Source organism: Mercenaria mercenaria, chromosome 1 (assembly GCF_021730395.1).
Source record: "Mercenaria mercenaria strain notata chromosome 1, MADL_Memer_1, whole genome shotgun sequence".
NCBI lineage: Eukaryota > Metazoa > Mollusca > Bivalvia > Venerida > Veneridae > Mercenaria > Mercenaria mercenaria.
Window position 1 is genome coordinate 116,181,067 of NC_069361.1, and position 22,358 is coordinate 116,203,424.

Sequence of the window (22,358 nt, forward strand, 5' to 3'; positions counted from 1 at the left end):
AATTTAGTATTTGTTCTTTACCACAGTCCGCTCGAACTTTTAGTGAAATACAATTCAAACCTTGAAACACTTCGAATGCTAGGAAAAGCACTCCAATGTACATGTTATATGGAGAAACTGGGACGTTCCCAGTTTCAATATCTATAAAATTCAAGATGATATCCTTCTGGACAAGATTGCTACTAGGAAAAGAAAATAAGATTTCATTTTTGATGTATAAATATATGCTTAACCAAAATGACGTTAGTTTTAAATGGATCTCTAAAATCAAAGAAATTCTGGATTCGGTTGGAAGGTCAGACTTATGGCTTAATCAAGATGTAGCACTAAATAAAAGTACACCAAAAAGAATAAACCAAACTCTCGTCGACCAGTTCAAACAACACTGGCATAGCCAAATGCAGCTTTCAACAAAAGGTCTGTTTTACAATAGCTTTAAACATTGCCATGAATATGAAAATTATTTCAATGTACTAAGTAGGAAAGATTATCTAACGCTTCTTAAATTTCGCACCAGCAACCACAGATTTCCAGTTGAAACAGGCCGTTATGATGGAACCCCATTTCAGGAACGTATATGCCCACTGTGCAGTAATAACTCCGTCGGAAATGAACGACATTATCTACTCAGTTGCGAATTCTTTAGGCAAGAAAGAAATAGATACCTGCGCGATTCGAATATTCAGGATAGCGATCTTTCATTTCGACAAATTATACAGTCAACAGACGCAAATTCGCTAGTGCATCTCTGCTCTTTTCTACGAATTATTATTTCTAAGTTTTGATATTGCCTCCCAGTTGCAGATATGCAAATAACCTTCCTTTTTTCTCAAGTTAGTAACTAAAATACAAAACACTTAAGATAGTAAATATATATGACCTACAAACCTCATAGAGTAAATCCGAGCACGTGTAACCTATCCGTAATTCGCTGTTATTGATCCATATAAGCAAACACTTATTTTTGTCTAAATATAGAATGACAGGTCATTAAAGCCTAATCACATACTCCCACGCTTACTTTAAATCATTGCGACGTATTATGTAGTTCCTACTGAACTTATATATTTCGTAATCTCCCTTGTGTGTGTGTGTGTGTATTACTGTGTTTTTGTCAATTAACTAAACATCTTTTTTTCCATATTTGTTCTTTAGAAGTTGTTATTAAACGTGAGTTTATCATGTATTTGTGTTAAAGGAGTAAATGAGTTCCCCCTCAATACATATATACATGTATTTGTTAACAATTGATTGCACTCTTTTTTTTTTTTTTGCAGGTTACTACCGGAACTAGTTTTGGCTTTATTCAAATTTATTTGTATATCCTCATGTAGTATTATATAATACCTTGGGTGAATAAAGTTATCTGTCTGTCTGTCTGTCTTAAACTTGGTCTTTCACACGTTATATCCTAGGGACATAATAAATAGTAGGGATGGGAACGAATGTTCGAATATTCGAATATTCGAAAATCAGTCGAATATTCGAATATGAAAATCAAATTCGAATATTCGTAAATAATTATTGTATTTTTTTTTCAAAATAAGTATCATTGATTTTGGACAATATGAGCATGCTAATTTTACAGAATAAAACCATGTCATGTTAGTTTATCACGTATCAAAAGATGTCCAATTAACAAGAAAATAGCAATGCATAATTGGCAGGGGCCATCGTTACTTATTAACAGTTTGCAACAGGCGTCAATGTGTCAGATGCATGTCAAAAGATGTCCAATTAACAAGAAAATTGCAATGCATAATTACCTGGGGTCATCGCTACGGATTAACAGTTTGTGTAAGGCGTAATGTGATATCTTTTTATCTTTTGTTCATTTTTATTGGCGCCTGTTTTATGTAACAAGTTGTAGAATTTTTTTTCGAAAACAATGCCAAACGTGTAGATATTGTCGATCTTTTCACAATATTTTGTACGTTTCAGACCATCCGCAGAATCAGTTTTCATCCGCAATCGGCCGTATTCGAATTAAATTTTGAAGTAGTTAATAACAAAATCAAGAAAAACGTATGACTGATGCACAAGTTCATGTTGAAGGAGCTTTTAAGTCCGCCTAACTTGCATTTTACACGACGATTTTTACACGCCGATTGAAATTTTTCAAAATGTCGGCGGTAATACAACAGCGCGTCACGTGTTTAAATGAGACGACCTGCTATTTTTAGATAAACTTGCGACGGTCTAAATTATAATCGTTTTGATTTTTTTGTATCATTTTGAAGCTAAAACACTGAATTAGTTAAATATGTTCATGATTATATTGACAGAATCGTGAAGTAAAACGCTAGGATCGGCGGGTTTCCCTATGTAGGATCGGGTTACCCGAAACAAACATTTTTTTTGGCCTTATTTACGATGATCCACGCTTTAAACAAATGAATACGTTGTGTATATGCCAATCACTTAATAAGAATTTAAAGCTTCCATTAAAACAAACCGAATATTCGAATATATTCGAATATGGCAAACCGAATATTCGAATATTGATTTCAGTATTCGTTCCCATCCCTAATAAATAGTCATCAGAACTTTACAACAGATTATCTCGTTGGCTAACCAACCACAGACACACGACCTTGGTTTTATGTGCTCCTCGACGAAGACCTTTAGCTTTTTCAGTGCCGTCCCCGACTTGTGCGTATACTCTTTGCCCACATCCGTTCTCTATTTGCGGAACCATCCAATGATCTTGTCTGCTGTGAACACAGAGAGAAAATGGAAGTATTAAAATGCAGTCAGTCAAGCAAGATATTTTATGTAAAGTTGAATGCAAAAATGTTTTCTGAAATATAATAGCATATAATGTATGAAAAAAAACATATACTCACAAGGTTCATCCGCTTATCCGCCGATTGTTTTAATGGTAGAACTCATGACGAGGATGTTCTCATGCTGAGTAGGCATCACGAAGTTCTCTATTCGATAGGTACAGGAACCTTTCTCACCTGACCTTGAGCTCACTGGGTCTTGGGTTGGGGGCTCCACATGTTCCTGGGATTCCGCGGGCTCCGTAAGGCTCGACTGCAACTTCCCTTTCATCTATGATTAAGTGGCATGATAGAAAATCTCAACAGCTATGTTGTGTGGTCTGAATGGATATGCCTTTTACAGAGGAAGGAAGACGAACAGTTTCCGCAGGGCTGTCGAGACAGCCGTGCGAATTAATACGTTTAACGCACGTTTAGCAGTAGTCTTGTGGCAGCCTTTTCCCATGCGACCTTCGTAAGACAAAGTCATATATTGACTGTCAAAACCCAAAGCCTGACGCCGTGTGAAATCGTACATCTATTGTTTGAGCGTCTCTGGGCTGCCACGCAGCAGGCATGCGAAAATCGACTATATAGAATCTGCATGTCTAAAATACTATTCGAAGAATAGATAGAGCTTTTGGACTTCTCCATTCGTCGGCGTTTGCGTCGGCGTTTGCGTCGGCGTCAGCGTCCGGATTCGGTTAAGATTTTGTATGTAACCTTGTTTCTTAGAAACCACTTGTGGGAATCGATTGAAACTTCACACTTGTTCACTGTGATGATCTAACATGCAGTACACAGATTCCACAACTCTGCTTTGCAATTTTACAAAATTATGCCCCTTTTTCGACTTAGCAATTTTTGGTTGTTTTTGTATGAAAGCTGATATTTCCGTACCTTCGGATGGGAATGGATTGGAACTTCATACACTTGTTAACTGTGATGGTCTGGCATGCAGGGCACAGGTTCCATAAACGCTGCTTCGAGTTTTTTACAAAATTATTTCCCTTTATCGGGTTAAGTTTTTGTTTGTAAGCTGGTAACTCAGTACCCACTAATGGGAAATGGATTGAAAATTCGCACATCTGTCCACTGTCATGATCTGACATGCACTGTGCAGGATCCATAATTTTAATTTGTATTTTAAAAAAAATATGCCCCTTTTTCGACTAATGTTAATTCAAATGACAAGCCTGCTCAATAATTGATAGTTGCTGTCCTCCGATGTTTTCATTCTCAGTTTTTGTCTTTCCAACCGTCGTTCTATCTGTAAAATGAAAAGTTGAAAGGGGTTTTGCAATTACTAAATAGGTTTGATATAATTGTAACTGGGCTTTCTTTTCCGTTTGTTTAAGAAATAATATATCTCATCCAGTGATTTGTCGCTGAATAAATCATTGTTTGGAGTTCAGATGCGCCCTCGTGATATAATAATACGCATCTGAACGACAAACAATGATTTATTAAAGAGCAAGTCACTAAATGAATATATTATTTCGTTTCTAACACGTTACCAAGGATTTTTAAGTACATCATTGACGACATTCATTAAATATTTGCTCGTTTTCAATCGGTTTCTTTTCCAGCGCGCCATTGTGCCGTTTGACGCCATGACGTAATAATTGTGACGTCAGAACAGTGATTTGTTTAGCAAATAATCAAGGCCTTCGAGTTGTTTATCGTCTGATTTATCACGGTTCAGAGTTCAGATGCGTAGGAATTGAACCACGAGGGCGTTAGCCCGAGTGGTTAAATACTGAAGCATCTGAACGATGAACAGTGGTAAATTAGACGATAAATAACAAGAAGGCCTTGATTGTTTTCATTCTGACATGCTCATTGATATATTTTAATAGATATTATACTGGACTTCGTTTACGCGAGGAGTAATGTATCGAACGTCATGCGGCAATATGACGTCATAATTGACGTCATAATGCTCTCTTACCGGTCCGAGCGTCAACCGTTGTTTATCGCAGAATATACAGAGCTTGATTTTCTTCTTTGTTTAACTGGAAATCAAATCGAGCCATGTTAGAATGTATAATAATTCACTGTTTTCTGCCTTCTTTGTTTAATCGGAAAATGAATCGGATCGTGTTAGAATAAGTAATAATACCTATGATACTGGTCGAAAATATAATTGAATAATTTGTATACAAAATCTCTCTCTTTTTAACTATTTCTCGAATTTTACAAATCATGTACAAATATACCACTGGTATCAATACCATACATTCAGTCATACAGTGCTCAAATTAGTATCATAAAGTACATGATTTCAAAAATATAATACAACGTTCATCTCATAGCCTTTCTATTTTACTATCATAATGAATGTTCTTCATTTGTTTGTCTCACAATAAGAGTAATTGTCATCTTTTCTGTTGACATAATAATTTCTATCACAGAAACCTCCTTTTACATGATAACTCCTGCCGCATCTACTTATAAAACCTTTACCGTGATTATCTCTCATGTCTTTTTGTCTCCATGATTTCTTATGATCAGAGGCACGGTCTTTATAACCCCTGTAATCTTGTCTGTTAATATCTCTATCCATACATTTTCTGATATGACAACGTTGTCCTCTACTTATGTACTTAATAGATGACCTCTCATGATTTCGGTTCCATCCTCTATCATCACAATTGTGTAACTCTGCTCTGACATCAGATTGTCAGTTTCCTTCTGTTCTACCTGGATGTCGATATTCTTCTGAACCATTTCTAATGTTATTACGTTTGGATGCCAAGTCAGTCTTAACTTTCTGGCAAACATCACATGACCGGCAAAACCTTGTTACCTCACAGTAAAAACTCATTCGTATTTCATCAACTGTCTCTTTAGCTGATAAGTATCCCCTGACTCTTGACTTATGAGCTAATGTCATAACACTTCTCTTGAACTGGGACTACTATCTGTTTAACAACTCTGCCATTCTTCTCCTCTATATAATACGTTTTTCCTCACTTCATAATGAAACCTGAAACCTCTCTTTGTTTACAGTTTCGCCTTATCTGTAGCATAAGTCCAAAGTTTCTTTAACGTCTCATCATCTTTCTGAGCAATTTTCATTTGCTCAACATTAAACGTTTGCTCTGTGACTTTGCAAACTTCAGACGGTTCCGTAATCTCTATATTCATTGCATGCTGGGTTTCCGTCATCCCAGTTACAGCAATATCTTCGCCGGATGAAGACTGTCTATCATCTCGGGTTTTCCAGTTTATGTGTGCCTTATCTGAAACTCCCTTTATATTACCAATAATCAAATTGCATAGTCATGTTCGGCACAACCACTGCCTCAATTTCAGCTGTAAAATATGGTGTATCAACCTGTATCTTTGCTGCTGGAACTGTCCTTGATCGTCCATCAATCGCAACCATAAGATACCTCTTATCCAACATTTGACTCCGTGATACGAGATCTTTCCTCACAGCCGCCAACTCACAGCCTGTGTCTCTCAAAACCTGGACTCCTTTATCGCCTATATGTCCTTTCTTCAATACTAAGTTCCTGTCACCGGTTGTTGAATCAATTCTACAGGTGCTTGCTATGCCCGGAATTGATTTTCCACCTGCTAACATAAGACGTTCATCTTCTATGTGGTCTTTCAACCATTTGTCATTTGTCTACAGCTATACATGGAGCTGAAACTTTCCTGTCATCAGACTGTCTGTCTTTCTGCGCTTGGCCTCCTTTTCACCAATCTTTGGGTGTAGAATCTTGCATTCCATGCATATTTCTCTGTCTTTTCTCATAGGATCCCCTACTAGCTAAAGCAGCACCGCTTATTTTTCTCTTGGATAGGTCTCTGCATTCTCTAGCTATGTGACCTTCAAAAATAATTATAGCAATGACACCATGAAAAGGGAGTCAAGCATTACCTGTGCTTATATATTACGTTATCAATATATCAGATATACAAATTATTCTGACACAATTGTTTTCATGGTTGTATCCAAAACCTGTTTAACCAGTCAGCAAAGGTTTCAATGAATCTCGTTTTCTCAACAACAAAAATTTAGCCAATCGATTGCCGCCTTTTAGTACCATCATCTGACTTAAAGACAGCTTTCATTCTTGCGGTATTCAAATATTTTGCATTATTTCTTTAAAATCAACTAAATAAAATCATGTGTTTTATTTTCTTTTCATTTTATACCGATTTGTATTTTGTTCCACTTTTGCAGGAAGACCTACATTGCCTTTAAATGCTCAAGTCTATATAGTAACAAGAGCTGTCGGAGGACAGCAACGCTCGACTATTTAACAGCCTTGTCGCTTGAATGAATAAGAAAGTCGAAAAAGGGGCATAATTTAGTAAAAAAGTAAAATAGGGTTATGGAACCTGCATAGTGCTTGTCAGCTCATGACAGTGGACAAGTGTATGAAGTTTCAATCTATTCCCATTAGTGGGTACTGAGATACCAGCTTACATATAAGAATTTAACCCAAAAACTCCTAAGTTGAAAAAGGGGCATAATTTTGTAAAATGCAAAGTTGAGTTATTGACCCTTTGCACTGCACGTCATATCATGACAGTGAACTAGTGTGTGAAGTTTCAATCCTTTCCCATTAGTGGATACTGAGATACCAGCTTACATACAAAAACTTAACCAAAAATTTCTATGTTGAAAAAGGGGCATAATTTTGTAAAAAAGATAAATAAAGTTATGGGACCTGCTTTGTGCATGTCAGATCATGACAGTGAACAAGTGTGTGAAGTTTCAATCCATTCCCATTAGTGAGTACTGAGATACCAGCTTACATACAAAACCTTAACCAAAAAATTCTAAGTCGAAAAAGGGGCATAATTTTGTAAAAAAGCAAAATAGAGTTATGGAACCTGTGCAATGTAAGTCAGTTTATCACAGTAAATAAGTGTGTGAAGTTTCAATCCATTCCCACAAGTGGTTACTGAGATACCAGCTTACATACAAAACCTTAACCAAAAATTTCTAAGTCAAAAAAGGGGCATAATTTTGTAAAAAAGCAAAACAGAGTTATGGAACCTGTGCAATGTAAGTCAGTTTATCACAGTGAATAAGTGTGTGAAGTTTCAATCCATTCCCACAAGTGGTTGCTGAGATACCAGCTTACATACAAAAACTTAACCAAATCGGGACGCGGACGCCGACGCAGACGCCGACGCGGACGCCGACGCATGGGCGAGTCCAATAGCTCTACTATTCTATGAATAGTCGAGCTAAAAATGAATGAAATAATAAAAACTGACCTAAGTGAAAGGCAAACATTCTTTTATATAGGGCCTATAATCTTCAATTACATGATACAAAATTTTACTTTTGGATTTTTACTTTTGAAATTCTTTAAGTATTGCATTGTCTAGTGCACAGGGTACATAATTCATTAAATTGCTGTAATTGAACAAATATATATAAAAGTATAAATTATATTAGTCAGCATGAACTTCTTAGTTTTCTGTCCGACATTCAGTACCACTGAGTTAGTCTCTCGTTTGTCCGTATCATTTTAAAGGCGCACGCTAGATCTTTGGGCGAAATTTTCCCATTAATTGAAGGACAATCACCTAAGAAATAAAGATATGCAACAAAAGTAATAGGTCACCAGTTAAGAAAAGAGTTATCTGCCCTTGAAAACGGCGTTTTTGGGAAATTTTGATTGTCGGTCCGATATTATTCTTCGAACCTGGGGCCAGTATTACATATATATTAAACAGTCTTCAATTATACGTATATGATAAATTCATGTATCGTAGAAAAAGAGTCACACAAAATAAGTGTTAATCCACGTAATCTAATGAAAAATGCACTAGACGTCTATAACATATAATAAAGAAATGACATCATATTATTATATTAGTATAACAGTATATCTAAATAGAATGCATTACATTTTAATATAATTCTACATAATATAAGAAGTGATATTTATAAAGGACAAAACTTCAAGCGAAGAAGACAGCCCCGGCTTTCCATAGATATAATAGATACACATATTTAAAGTCAAAGTTTATGTAAACATAGCTCTACCTTAAAACTTTTGAAATTTACGGGTCTTGTGTTTCTTTTTTCTGATTACATTTTCACAATCGTTCACTATTATATAGGAGTTATTGTAAGTGCCACTGATATTCAAGGAAGTTATGTAATGCAAATTGCTCGTGTTAAAACGAACAGTGTGTAAATAAAAAGCGTTTAAATGTCAGCCTTTATAACTGTTGATAAAGAGGATCCGCTTGTGGATGAAGTGATCAAAATCAATATTAAAGGTCTACAGAAAAATCAACACGTGACTGTCAGGGCAGAGGTCATTGAGAAAGGTCAAGTCTTTGCCGGAAGTGGATGTTTTGTAGCAGACGACAATGGTACTGTTGATATATCTAAACAGCCGTCAACGTGTGGAACATACAAGGGTAACTTTTCAATATGCATAGTATTTAAACATGACATGTGAACGTTATAGTGTTGTACACAGTACAGATGTTTTCCTGGTCTAACGTTAATGTGTCGTGATTTAGTTCTGTTTCACGGTAGTACTATATATCAATTTACACTGCGTTCAGAAGAAATAAAAAAGCGCCGGTACTATCGGTACGGTAGGTAGGTATTAAATAGGTACTTTGTGTCATGATTCGTGATATATATTACAAATATCTCATAATGCAAACAAACACTCAATTGTATCACAGAAATAGTGTATATGTGATATCTCAAATTGATACGCGGAAGCATAAAATCTTGTTGATGTGTATGAATAGATTGTCGCAATATTATGACGTTGCACAAATATACAGTTATGCTACAGTTATGCTAGATCATGTTGAATTCATACCAGGTCAACATGGGATCATATCTTGTAAATTTGGTGCTATATCTTGTTCACCCAAAATGCTGTTGATTCTGTTCATTCGTCTGGCTACTCCTGTTCAGATTTTTAAAATGAGTACAGTAATTAAGTAAACAAATCTGTAATCAACTTGGAACATTCCCTTGACATAATTATTATCATTCTGGGGTCAGCTAACTTGTCTTCTTCAGGTGGCATATTGTTATTTTCATTTGTATCGCCAAACAAATGTTTTTTTAATATTTCACTGCGCCAATGTGATGTTGTGTCAAAGCTTAGCACTATTTTCTCAATATAACATAAATTTATTTAGCTTAAAATGTTATTATGTTTAATCGCAAGGACATTATGTTAAAAGAGTGTCCCCGTTTGATCAATAACTTGTTTTCGTCTTCGTAACAAGTCACAAACTATGCAGGAAAGCTTTTGCCCTTGCAACGTAATTGGGACGCTCATGTCGACGTGACGAAATTTTAATGAATAAGAAACAATAATTGGACATCCAACTAAAAGCTCCGGTGTATTACTCAGAATGCTATTTGGGACTAGAGAGCAACCACAAAGATAAGCTGGATTAACTAGTGATGCACATGTTTGAGATATTTGTACTTTCAGTGTGGGTGGGTTAAATAATGTTTGTGGATGAATGCTGTTGCGGTGATGCAGGCCAACCGGGCCATATCATCTTGAATGTTACAACCTTTGCCCCTTTATTATGCATGGGCGTGATATTCTAACTCAGTGAAAGTTGAACCTATTTAAAAGATGCGTTTCAAATGACATTGCATGTTGTACTCCTAGTACTAGCTTGTTAAAAATTGCCCAGAAGAGTATTCCAATTTCAAACTGTTTTTCGCCTCTTTCAAACAACAAACAAAGTCTTGCTCCGTACCGATTTGAGCCGCACCATAAGAAAACCAACATAGTGCATGTGCGACAAGCATGGATCCAGACCAGCCTGCGCATCCGCGCAGTCTGGTCAGGATCCAAACTGTTCGCTTTCAAAGCCTATTGCAATTTGAAAAACCGTTAGCGAACAGCATGGATCCTGACCAGACTGCGCGGATGCACAGGCTGGTCTGATTCCATGCTGGTCGCAATTGCACTATGTTGGTTTTCTCATGGCGCGGCTCATTTTGTTTCAGACTTTTACGAAATATACGATTCAAGAAACTATTTTGAAAAGCGATATATATGATGAATAGTTTCTGTTCCTCATTTTCTAGGGGTGTTCTCTATGGGATTGTTTTGGAGCATGCGCAGTTCTCCAAATATGCCACCAGGTCTTAGACTTATCAAAAACAATGCTTCTTCACCGCTTGTCACCGATATAACAGTATTCCTTGGTCATTTAACATTTGAGCAAACATACAACAGCAATGTAAAGCCGATGTTGCAGAAGACGATAAGAAGATGGTACATGGCCAGAGGTGTTCAGAAAGTTCGAGTCCGAAGTGGTCGAATAAGAGGCACGTTATTTCTACCGCCAGGTTAGTAAAGTATTCCGAATGTCGACATTTTAACAGATGTCTCTTATTCTATTATTTCCTGAATCATTAATGAGAATATACGTCGTTGGCAAATGAACCATACTGAATTAGGTACGTAGGCCGAAAGTAATATTACTGCGAGTTAACGTATGATTGTGTCTACGGACAAAATACTACTAAAACGTGTAATCCCATTCGAAGTGTCATTTTTTATGTATTCATATGTAACATTGACCATGTCCTACAAATCTAAATCAGTGTGCTGATCAAACTGCTAACCCGTCATTCTAATGTTTTTGGTGTTTGTTGTGTTTTTTTTTTTTGCAATTCCGTCATCTGTTTGTTCAGTTTATACTATTTTAGCTCGTTTATGATGAAAGCTTCAAGCTTATTCGAACCGCTCTCAGGTCCGCTTTCTGGATAAACCAGTACTGGTGTCATATGAGGTCATGTTGTGACCCCATTGGGCCTCGAACCCACGACTCCCGGGTTGGGTGGCCACTGGACCACCACTCCCCGTCGTCAGTGATTATTGATGGTTTAGCACTTTTGATCAGAATATAAGTGCAACTGATACGGTCTTAGTAAGCAAATAAGCCTATTTAACCCACTGTCGAGTCGACTTTCTGGTAGAAATACTGATATCATATGAGTGTGACCTTGACCGCAGATGGGCTCGAACCCGTGACTTTCTAGTAAAGCGGCCGACACATTAACCACGTTCTTAAATTTTATGTTTCGAAATTGTTGTGAACGATTTTAATCTATACATAATTGCAGGTCAAGGTCCTTTTCCTGGAGTCATTGATATGTTTGGCATAGTCGGTTCGTGTGTCGAATTTAGAGCAGCTCTTTTAGCTTCCAGAGGATTTGCAGCTCTTGCACTGCCTTACTTTTTATACGACGACTTGCCCAAGAATTTGAGTGAACTCGAATTTGAGTATTTCATGGTAAATCGTTTTTCTCTGTTTCCATTTTTATATGCCCGATTTGGAGAAACGAGACGTATAATGTGATGGTGCGTGTGTCTGTCCGTCTGTCAGTCCGTCATAATTCGTGTCCGGAGCATAACTATGACCTATTAACCATTCAAGGTATTGACTTAAAACTTGGAGTGTAGGTAGGTGGTGATGAGACGATGTGCAGGGTGCATAACTCAGGGTGGTAGGTCAAAGTTCAAGGTCACAGCAAGGTCAGATATGTTCATCATATTCCCTGTCTTCCGTGTCCAGAGCATAACTTAAAGAATATTAAAGATATTGACTTGAAACTTGGAATATAGGCAAGTGATGATGAGACGATGTAGACTGCAACAATCTTCATTACACACACAAAAGAAACATTAAGTTTCTCGGCCTTTAGTATCCTTTCACCACCACCGTACATACATACACCCTACCTCCCTATCCACACCCTCACACCTCCTACCATATTTTTTTTTCATTTTGCCTTTTCTTTAAATGCCTCCGTCCTCCTCTGATATAACCCTTCGGGCGTATATTGCCCCGCTTGGCGGAGCTCTTGTCAGTTAATGAAATATTAATAATTTGTATACGTACTGTCAGATGTCAGTACAGTTGAAACTCAATAATCTCAAAATACCGACTTGGCTGAGTGGTTAAGGTCACTGACTTCAAATCACTTGCCCCTCACTGATGACAAGTCAGTGTCACACTTGTGATGTTAGTGTAGAATTGTACTATAGATTTGATAGAGAAACTATGTTTTGGGTGTCAGTTTCCAAAGCTAAATCCTTCAATAAATCGCCATTACATCAGACTCTGAGACGAATTAGCTCAAAGGCTATGCGACTTTAATTCCGTTCCCTGCAGTTTGAGCGGAAAATCCTGTTACATAAATATATAACACATAACATAAAGGTAATAGGAGGGACTGTTATATACTAGTTATAGATTTAATAATATTTCGGCCAATCATCAAAGGACTTTAATTCATCGGTGTTTTTAATACCTTACAATGACACTTACCTCAAAGAAAATGTTACACTTTTTGAAGTCTTACTTTACAGAGAGTCTATGATTAAGCCGCGGTGAAACTAATATTTCATTCTTTAAAGACGTTTAGCTCTTAGCAACACTTTGAATATTTTAGATAAGAAGGTAACACCTGATACTATTTTACATTATCTCCCGGAAAATATAAAGCACATGTTGAATCCCGTTTAACAGGGACACGTTAGTGATTCTATGAACAAGTAAAATGAAAGTAAGATTGAAATTTTATTTTGATTTTTAAAGGAAGCCATTGACTGGTTGTCTACCCATCCCCATGTTAATGGGAACAATTTAGGTGTCATCGGAGTATCCAAGGGTGGTGAACTCGCTCTGCAGATGGGATATTACAGCAATAAGGTGAGTAACCACCTGTCTGACAATCAAGTTTTATGTCCCTTTGGACCTTGGGACCAATGACAATTTAAGTTTCCTTTGTTGTCTCCAGTATTCAAACACGTGACGTAAAGTTGATTGTTTTAACTGTTATTAAAGTCTTATGAAATTATGCTGTAGAAATAAAACAAACACACTAACGAACATAAATACATGTAACGTTATACAAGATAGTAAATATGACAGTTTATTTTTTCTTAATATGGTATCACTATTTTCTTCTGAAATGTTTGTAAATGTTGAGGTATGTTTTATTTTTCCAGATAAAATCTGTGGTGTCGATAAATGGTGCTCCGTTCTTTTCAGTGATTCCCTTGAAGTATAAAGGAGACTTTATAGGAGTATCAGAGTAGGTAGAGACTATTCGTTTGGCTAAAGCTTAAATTAGTTGTTGTTGTAACGAGTAGCTTAATATATTGTTGAGGATGATTGTCTCTTAAGGGGACGCATACTTTGAAATTAGAAAAAAGTGGGTGGGGTATTATAAAATTTACCTGCAAAAAAGTACAAGGTTTTGGTAAATGAAATGAATACTGTTTCAACTGTTATAAGTACACAAAGGATTGCTCACTAAAATAAAAATGAGAAAAACTGAAACAAGAAAGTTATTGTTGAATTACATAAGACTTCTTGTGTACACTCAAAGTCAACAATTAAGACATTTGGTGCCAAAATAACAGTGCTTCACCTTGTCCAAAGAGCTAAAACACATTATTTAGTTTGTTTACAAAGTAGTGCATAAGAAAAGATACGGTGGTCGAGGAATGCCACATTCCAAAACTAAAAGAGTATATTCCCCTTAATACATTAAACATTTATCGTTACAGAAGTCTAGTGGCTTACAATAAAGGCCTAGAAATGATGCCATTATTAATTTTTAACTTGGTATTCATGAACTACAATGCACTTAAATATCAAAACACATTCAACAAACTTTTGAAAATGTATTGTCTTAAAAATCCCTAAAATAAGGTATGAAATTTGGTTGAGAGGTCCAATCAATGTGTATATGTGCAAAAGTAACATTCTAATCTTGTTCACAGAAGATACTAATACACAGCAGGAATGTCAATGATCAAAACTGGACGAATATACAGTTATCCTCACTTTAATGTCATTTATAATGTGTCCTTGAATTCTCCACCATACTTTTCATAACTCTTTTTGCACGAGTTGCACGTGAATGCTGTCATTCACGTAAAAAAACGGTGTCAAATAAGTTGTAAATGCAATATCATCTAAACGTAATTAATGGATTATGCAGTGCAAGATAAACTTTATCTCATAACGTAACGAACATGTATAATGTTGTAACAACAACTTTACTTACACTGATTTAAGTAGCAGTCGGTTTATAAGTGACTTTATTGACTCATTTTGTGTTTTGTTATTGTTGTCAAAAAGTATAACGGAAGTGCCGCACAACTGAATCGGAAACCAGTTTAATGCGCAAAGTAGTCCACTGTAAGTAATATTTTTTAGAAATTAATAATTTTATAATATGAAAGACAAATATCTGAATAGGATTCATTATTTGATGAGAAATTATAATCATCGACATGTTTTTTTAAAAAATCGTACACGTGCTGACACCTAAGTTGTCTCCCGTTGTTTATTAGAGTTACCTTTCGTCCGGCGCAGTAATACATTTGCAGTGAATCGCCGAGAAGTCGTGGGAAAATTAAAAACCATGTAAATAAACTAAAATTAACCACCTTTTCAAGATGAATTTCAAGTGATCGACATTATGCATTTAACCCGCCTGACCTGTGTAGCATCTTAGATATCTGTTCTAAGTTATTTATTGTGTGGAATGTCATGTTATGCACTTGCAATGCTAATCCCACTCTGATTTGTTTGTTTACATTTTTTATCAATGAGAAATATGGCGTCCATCCCGAAATGAACTGACGTGGCGTTAAATTTTTACATGTTTAAGCAAACCTGGTGTGTTAGAAAGAAAATCTCATCCCTTCAACATTATTTGGAACACTGTTATTGTAAAAAACCTGTTTTTTCCTTACACAAAAGCTTAATATTTTGTGTTGAATGTACTTCCACAAAGACCTCTGTTTTCCTATTACATTCATAGTACCACATCCTTATCCACAAAATACTGAATATTACAGGTGTCCATCAGTATTATATCAGTTTAGGAATATGTTTTTTATTTTCCCACCATTGATTTCTTGAATATGCACCCCTTCCGCATTTCTGTATGAACTGTGAATGTAGCAATATGCGTCCCCTTAAAAAATGAAACTACCCCTAGGTTTTATAAATCAATGAATATAGACTATTCATATGAGCTGCACCATGAGAAAACCAACATAATGCGTTTGCGACCAGCATGGATCAAGACTAGCCTATGCATCCGCGCAGTCTGGTCAGGATCCATGCTGTTCTCTAACGGTTTCTCTAATTGCGATAGGCTTGAAAGCGAACAGCATGGATCCTGACCAGACTACGCGGATGCGCAGGCTGGTCTGGATCCATGCTGGTCGCAAAGCCACTATGTTGGTTTTCTCATGGTGCGGCTCATATATATTCTATATTCGTGACGTTTTTGTAAGTGAAGCAATTAAGATAGACCTCTTTAACGTTTCAAATGAAACTTTATGTACACTGTATATCAAAAGCAAATATAAGCGGCAGTCTTAAACCCAGTAAAGATGGAAAGTAATGTTCATTGATTGATGTTATTCTGTTCTTTTGCTGTGGTTAGGTATTGTGACACCCTGTGTCCTTCCTCATGCGTCTTCAACATTTTACTGAAACATCTCTAAAACTACTTTCCAAAATTAATCCAAATTTTGGAATACAACTCTATCATGTGTGTTTAAATGGTTACACTTATAACTGCATCTAGGGATCGTATGAGCAAAAACTGAAATAAAAGAAACCTGTAAACATCTTGTACTTATGAATGGCTTGTGGCTGTGACTGTGCTGTGGCTGTGACTGTGCAGTGGCTGTGACTGTGCTGTGGCTGTGACTGTGCTGTAGCTGTAACTGTGCTGTGACTGTGCAGTGGCTGTGACTGTGCTGTGGCTGTGCCTGTGACTGTGCTGTAGCTGTGACTGTGCAGTGGCTGTGACTGTGCTGTAGCTGTAACTGTACTGTGGCTGTGGCTGTGCTGTGGCTGTGACTGTGCTGTAGCTGTGACTGTGCTGTGGTTGTGACTGTGCTGTGGCTGTGACTGTGCTGTAGCTGTGACTGTGCTGTAGATGTGACTGTGCTGTGGCTGTAGTTGTGACTGTGCAGTGGCTGCGACTGTGCTGTAGCTGTGACGGTGCTGTGGCTGTGACTGTGCTGTGACTGTGACTGAGACTGTGCTGTAGTTGTGACTGTGCAGTGGCTGCGACTGTGCTGTAGCTGTGACGGTGCTGTGGCTGTGACTGTGCTGTGACTGAGACTGTGCTGTAGCTGTGACTATGCAGTGTCTGTGAATGTGCTGTAGCTGTGACTGTGCTGTGACTGTGCTGTGGCTGTGACTGTGCAGTGGCTGTGACTGTGCTGTAGCTGTGACTGTGCTGTGACTGTGCTGTAGCTGTGACTGTGCAGTGGCTGTGACTGTGCTGTAGCTGTGACTATACTGTGGCTGTGACTGTGCTGTAGCTGTGACTGTGCTGTGACTGTGCTGTAGCTGTGACTGTGCAGTGGCTGTGACTGTGCTGTAGCTGTGATTATGCTGTGGATGTGACTGTGCTGTAGCTGTGACTGTGCTGTGCTCTAGGCTTCCAGGAAATCTGCCCATACCTTTTAGTTCCTTATGTTCATCAGACTTTGCGAAAACATCCTTGCCCTGCCTTTTGTCTGAACGTTATAGGATTGTTTTGTGTGATTACTTTTATTGTCCTCCAGAGCTTCAAGCTGTCATGATACATGTATGGGCTGTTAAACACAGATACGCTATCTAGGGCTTTCTTGGCCCTCTTGTTATTCATTCATTAAATTTTTCGTTGCTGTAGTTTCAATCCATGTATTATTGCTTTTTCTATTAACCATTGAATATTGATTTCTGTTCATATTTTTAGCCTACCATCATCAGATGGTGGGCTATTCAAATCACTCTGCGTCCGTGGTCCGTCGTCCGTCCGTCCGTTAACAATTTCTCGTTATCGCATCTCCTCAGAAAGTAATGGGGGGGGGGGGGTTGACCAAACTTTGATAGAATGATGTATTGTTACCCTAGTTGTGTCCCCCTGAAAATCAGACTGGTTCAACAATTTTTGAGTGAGTTATGGCCCTTTGTTTATTTTTTTAATTTACATAGATTTATATAGGGAAAAAATTTGAAAATCTTCTTGTCCAAAACCACAGGGCCTAGGACTTTGATAATTGGTATGCAACATCATCTAGTGGTCCTCTACCAAGATTATTCAAATTATTTACCTGGGGTCAAATATGGCCCCGCCCCAGGGGTCACATGGTTTATATAGACTTATATAGGGAAAAACTTTGAAAATCTTTTGTCAAAACCACAAAGCCTAGGGCTTTGATATTTGTAATGTAGCATCATCTAGTGGTTCTCTACCAAGTTTATTCAAATTATCCCCCTAGGGTCAAATTTGGACCACATGCATAGTTTTGTGTTCTGAATTGTAATTTGACATTGATTTTTTACCTAGTACCTACTTTCACATTTCTTAAGCTACAGCCTTCAAATTTGAAGCACATGCATAGTTTTGTGTACCGAAATGAACTTTGACCTTGAAATTGATCTAGTGACCTGCTTTCACATTTCTCAAGCTACAGCTTTCAAATTTGGACCAATGCATGGACCACATGCACAGTGTTGTGAACCGAAATGAAATTTGACCTTGATTTTGACCTTGAGCTAGTCTTGAAATTTGGAACATTCAAAAATGGCTCATTGGTAGGCCCCAAGATCACTAGGTGATCTCTTGTTTGTAATTATATTCAAGGTTTGAGTTCACCATAGCACAACATGTCAATGTGAGCTATTGCGTCAGGTAACGTCCGTCGTCCGTTGACAACATTTTCTCCAAACGACATTTCCTCTGAAACAATAAAGTGGAAGTCTGTTCATACGATTCTGTTTCATTGCACATAGAAACATGAGAGCTAAAATAGAACTATCTTCAAACGACATCTCCTAAACTGCCGCCTCGATTTCGAAATATTTTCTTTGGTGATGCTCTACTAAGATTGTTCAAGTGTTTCTAATTCGTCAAAAACATGGTCTTCTGAGTCACATTTCATTACATATAAATGTATATATGTATATCTATATGTATATAGAAGACATTTTAACAACTTCTGCTAGATTAATCTCCATCAGATTTTGGTCTGTATCATCATTGTGGGACCCACTCTTCATTTTATTTCAAGTTGGGACACCTAGTCCTATTATGGGCCACTGGAGCTTAAAATAGAAAATCATTTTAACAACTTCTCATGACGTGCATATTGGATTTTCTTTAATTTTATTTTTGAATTGGGGCACTTGACCTGTTTTATTGTTTATATTTACACGGCTAGTACCTTTCACGATTCAGTGTGTCGTACATATATTAAAGGTTAAACTGAAATTAGGACCATTTTGTTATCTACGTAATATACTTTTAATTTTTTATCAATTGTTTGGTGTATTTATATTCTACTTTTTGTCTATTTATTTTAAATATATATGCACTGTTGTATTTGCCCCATGTGGTTCTGGGACGATCTGTGTATGAAAAGAATTGGAACCACTGCCTTACCCTTGCATGATCGTAAGAGGCGACTAATAGGGTCTTAACACTTGGTTTTGCATTAACTCTGTGATTCCAGCAGGTATGCAAATTTTGATTCCATATCTCCTGTTTTCATTTCGATGTAAATGAGATGTGGAACCAAAATTTGTAGTCCTGTTTCGCGCCATTTAACCTATACTGTGTTGGTGCGCCGTAAAACCAAAATAAATAAATAAATAAATAAATAAATTATATTTTAGATTGTTCCCCATTATTGTTGTAATCATATTCAGATTGATATCCACGGAGTGTTGTTTTTTTTTTTTTTTTTTCTATATTTTATAAATTGAATTTAAGTTTACATCCATTAGATGTTATTTTTCAGTTTTTATCCATTCTTATATTCATTAAAATAATTTATACCAGTAAATTCATCATATTATATTTATAGTTTTGACCCAGATAATTTCACTGAAACTGAAGAAGGTCTTGACGTTCGGAACACCATGAACTGTGATACAGAAAATTATCTTCCGGTATAATAACTTATGTCATTATTTTTTTAAACATTTTTACTGTTGTAAAATTCTACCAAAAACGCTTATATTTTACACCAGGGGCGGTTCCAGGATATGTTTCCAGAGGGGTCCATAGGGGGTAGGTACGGGGGGGTGGGGAGGCTCCCCCGGAAATTTTTTGTTGTTTTAGAGTAAGAAAACAAGAATCTGAATCCCATAAAAAATTTAATCATCACTTCGAAAATTAGAAATCCAATATTATTTTACAAATTTTCCCATGATAATCATTATTGGCCTTGACTAAGTTTAAGCCCCCTGCCAAAGACTCACCGACTTCTAAAGGGATATAAATCATGTACTGCCATTATCGATGTGGATGTTTGCAATTTGGTCTAAAAAAATCGTGTTTCAAAACGTAGGGATCTTTTCCACGGGCTTTCCTGTATGTTGTAAAAGGTCTTGTATAATATGATTTTTGTACTGTTTGTTCAACTGTGAGGGTGCAGCTTTAAAAGTTTTCACCATTAACTTTGAAAATTCTAGGGGTGGGGGGGGGGAGGGGGAGGGCGGGTCTGGACCCCCCGCCCCCCCCCCCCCCCCCCCCCCCCTTTGGTAAATGTCTTTCTTCCACTATGACGAGAGAAAAAAAATTCAACTTTTTGTGTCTCTCTTTACAGAAATATGGATAAAGAATTTTGAATTAAGTAAGTTAGATAATATTTTAACTGAACAATTTTGCCGCTTGTGAAGTATTTTCATAGATAATCCCAATTACTCAGTATATGTTATTGTAATTACTAATATATGCTACCATTTTGATATTTCTAGATTTGGGAACGAGATGTTCATGTACTACTTATAAGCGGTCAGGACGATAAGCAATTAAAACAGAAATTTCTTCCTAACCTTTTCAAATGTTACCCGGCAGACAGAAAGCATCTGTGTGAATTGCACGTGTATCCTGGCGCTGGTCATCTGATAGAACCTCCATATGCTCCTTTAGCTAGGTCAACTATCAAATATAACCGAGGAGTTTTAGGGGACTATGGTACGTATTTATTTCACGCTGTATGGAGAAGGGTCTCTTACATGACGGCTTCCTGGTCATGAGTCCGATGTTTTAAATAAAAACCAGGAAATGCATTTTTATTGGAAGGCGAATTACAACTGAATGTGGGCGGACCTTTTTTGCATTGAAAAAGATCGATATCCAGATATTTATTTGATTTGTTTTCTGGTTCTAATAGACAAGATTGAAATTTCTTATTTTTGAAGCAAGCTACTGTGAAAATTGTTAATGTAGAGAACTGAAGGCTAATTTTGTGCGTTTATACGATTATAATCTTGGATTCGCAATAAGTCTCAATGATGTTTATACCTGTTTCACCTTTAGCCTGCTCTATTTCTAAAAAGGACTGGTCTATCATTCAATTTGGGCAGTACCATTCATTATTCAAAGGGATGTTCACTGAAAATGTACTGACTGAATAGGGAACAGTGTGGACCAAGATGAGACTGCTGCCCTGGTGGCAAAGGCAGAATCACTTGCCGCCAGCAGGCTAAAGGTTAAATACAAAAGAAGTATTTAAATGTTAAGTAACTGACTGATGAATGAGTTTTTCCCTCAGGTCGTCAACGTTTATTATGGGGAGGAGAAACAGTGGCGCACGCGCACGCGCAGGAAGATTCATGGAGACATATTATAGATCATTTTCGAAGAACATTGTCCTCAACGCCGCAAACCAAAGAGGAAAATGCCGCAAACAGCAAATTATGATCCCAAACCACTTAACGGCCGAATCCAGTACAGGGAGACAACCCAGCGCTATTTTGTTTCTTGGTGAATTAACATTTAACTCCCTTCCTTTTTTGTTCTCGGCTAGAACAAATTATTCAGTACGAAAATCGTTATGCTTTATTTGAACAAGACTGTTATTGGCGCCTAAAAATTTATAACTGCAGAAAAAAGAAGCTAAATATGTCGATACTTTACTTTCCTTCAGTGTATTTAAAAAGTAAACATACAAGCAATGTTCTTATTTCCATACTGTATTCATCACATAGATCTTGTCACATGATGAAAATTATTTTTTCATCAGTACACTTTTCAAGTTTTCCAAAGCAAGTTGAGATGGAAGGGAAGAACATCGGCATGAAAGCATTATCAAAGACAAGTTATGAATTTCTTATACAGACTTGTAAAGTTGCATCATGCAGTCACTGAGAAATGTGACTGACTAAAAATAAAAATGTGCAGAAGAATGAGTTCTTTAACGTCAAAGCTGTAGATCTAGATTGCGTAAGAAATTTCAGATAATTTTATCTTGTAGGGTGACTGATTCCAACCAGGATGTTGTTGTTTTGTAAATACGAAATCCCGTTTATCGGAAAGAAAACATTTCTGTTTATCAAGACTTCGGGAACATGGAGTCTATTCAGTAGATGTGTAATAGAGTGCTGGTGGGGGTAGGGGTGGTATGGGGTTGAGAAGTGTTTCGCATTGAACAGACTCAATCAAACCGAGTCTGCTATTTTCTGTTTGGTTGCATTCTATGCTCCAAAGGATCTTTTTATACAATTTTAAGAATTCTGAAATGTATAGAATTATTCCGACGTTCTCTTTAATAAATAAACATTTAG

The 22,358-nt window shown here is 36.9% G+C and overlaps 1 protein-coding gene across 1 annotated transcript; it reads left to right on the forward strand.

Annotated features, from left to right (window-relative positions):
• The first annotated feature begins 8,753 nt into the window (after positions 1-8,753).
• Positions 8,754-21,980, forward strand: LOC123526096 (acyl-coenzyme A thioesterase 1-like). The gene is made up of 8 exons (XM_045305131.2): positions 8,754-9,170; positions 10,831-11,094; positions 11,875-12,044; positions 13,353-13,466; positions 13,766-13,851; positions 19,652-19,736; positions 20,547-20,766; positions 21,347-21,980. The coding sequence occupies exons 1-8, from the start codon at positions 8,957-8,959 to the stop codon at positions 21,493-21,495; spliced, it is 1,302 nt and encodes a 433-aa protein (XP_045161066.2). The 5' UTR covers positions 8,754-8,956; the 3' UTR covers positions 21,496-21,980.
• Positions 21,981-22,358: the final 378 nt, after the last annotated feature.

What these genes read in the sequence shown, in the direction of transcription:
- LOC123526096 (XM_045305131.2), top strand. Translation starts at nt 8,957, where the DNA reads ATGTCAGCCTTTATAACTGTTGATAAAGAGGATCCGCTTGTGGATGAA. An exon ending in AACGTGTGGAACATACAAGG is followed by an intron (nt 9,171 to 10,830) that starts GTAACTTTTCAA and finishes CTCATTTTCTAG; the next exon opens with GGGTGTTCTCTATGGGATTG. An exon ending in ATACAGAAAATTATCTTCCG is followed by an intron (nt 19,737 to 20,546) that starts GTATAATAACTT and finishes TGATATTTCTAG; the next exon opens with ATTTGGGAACGAGATGTTCA.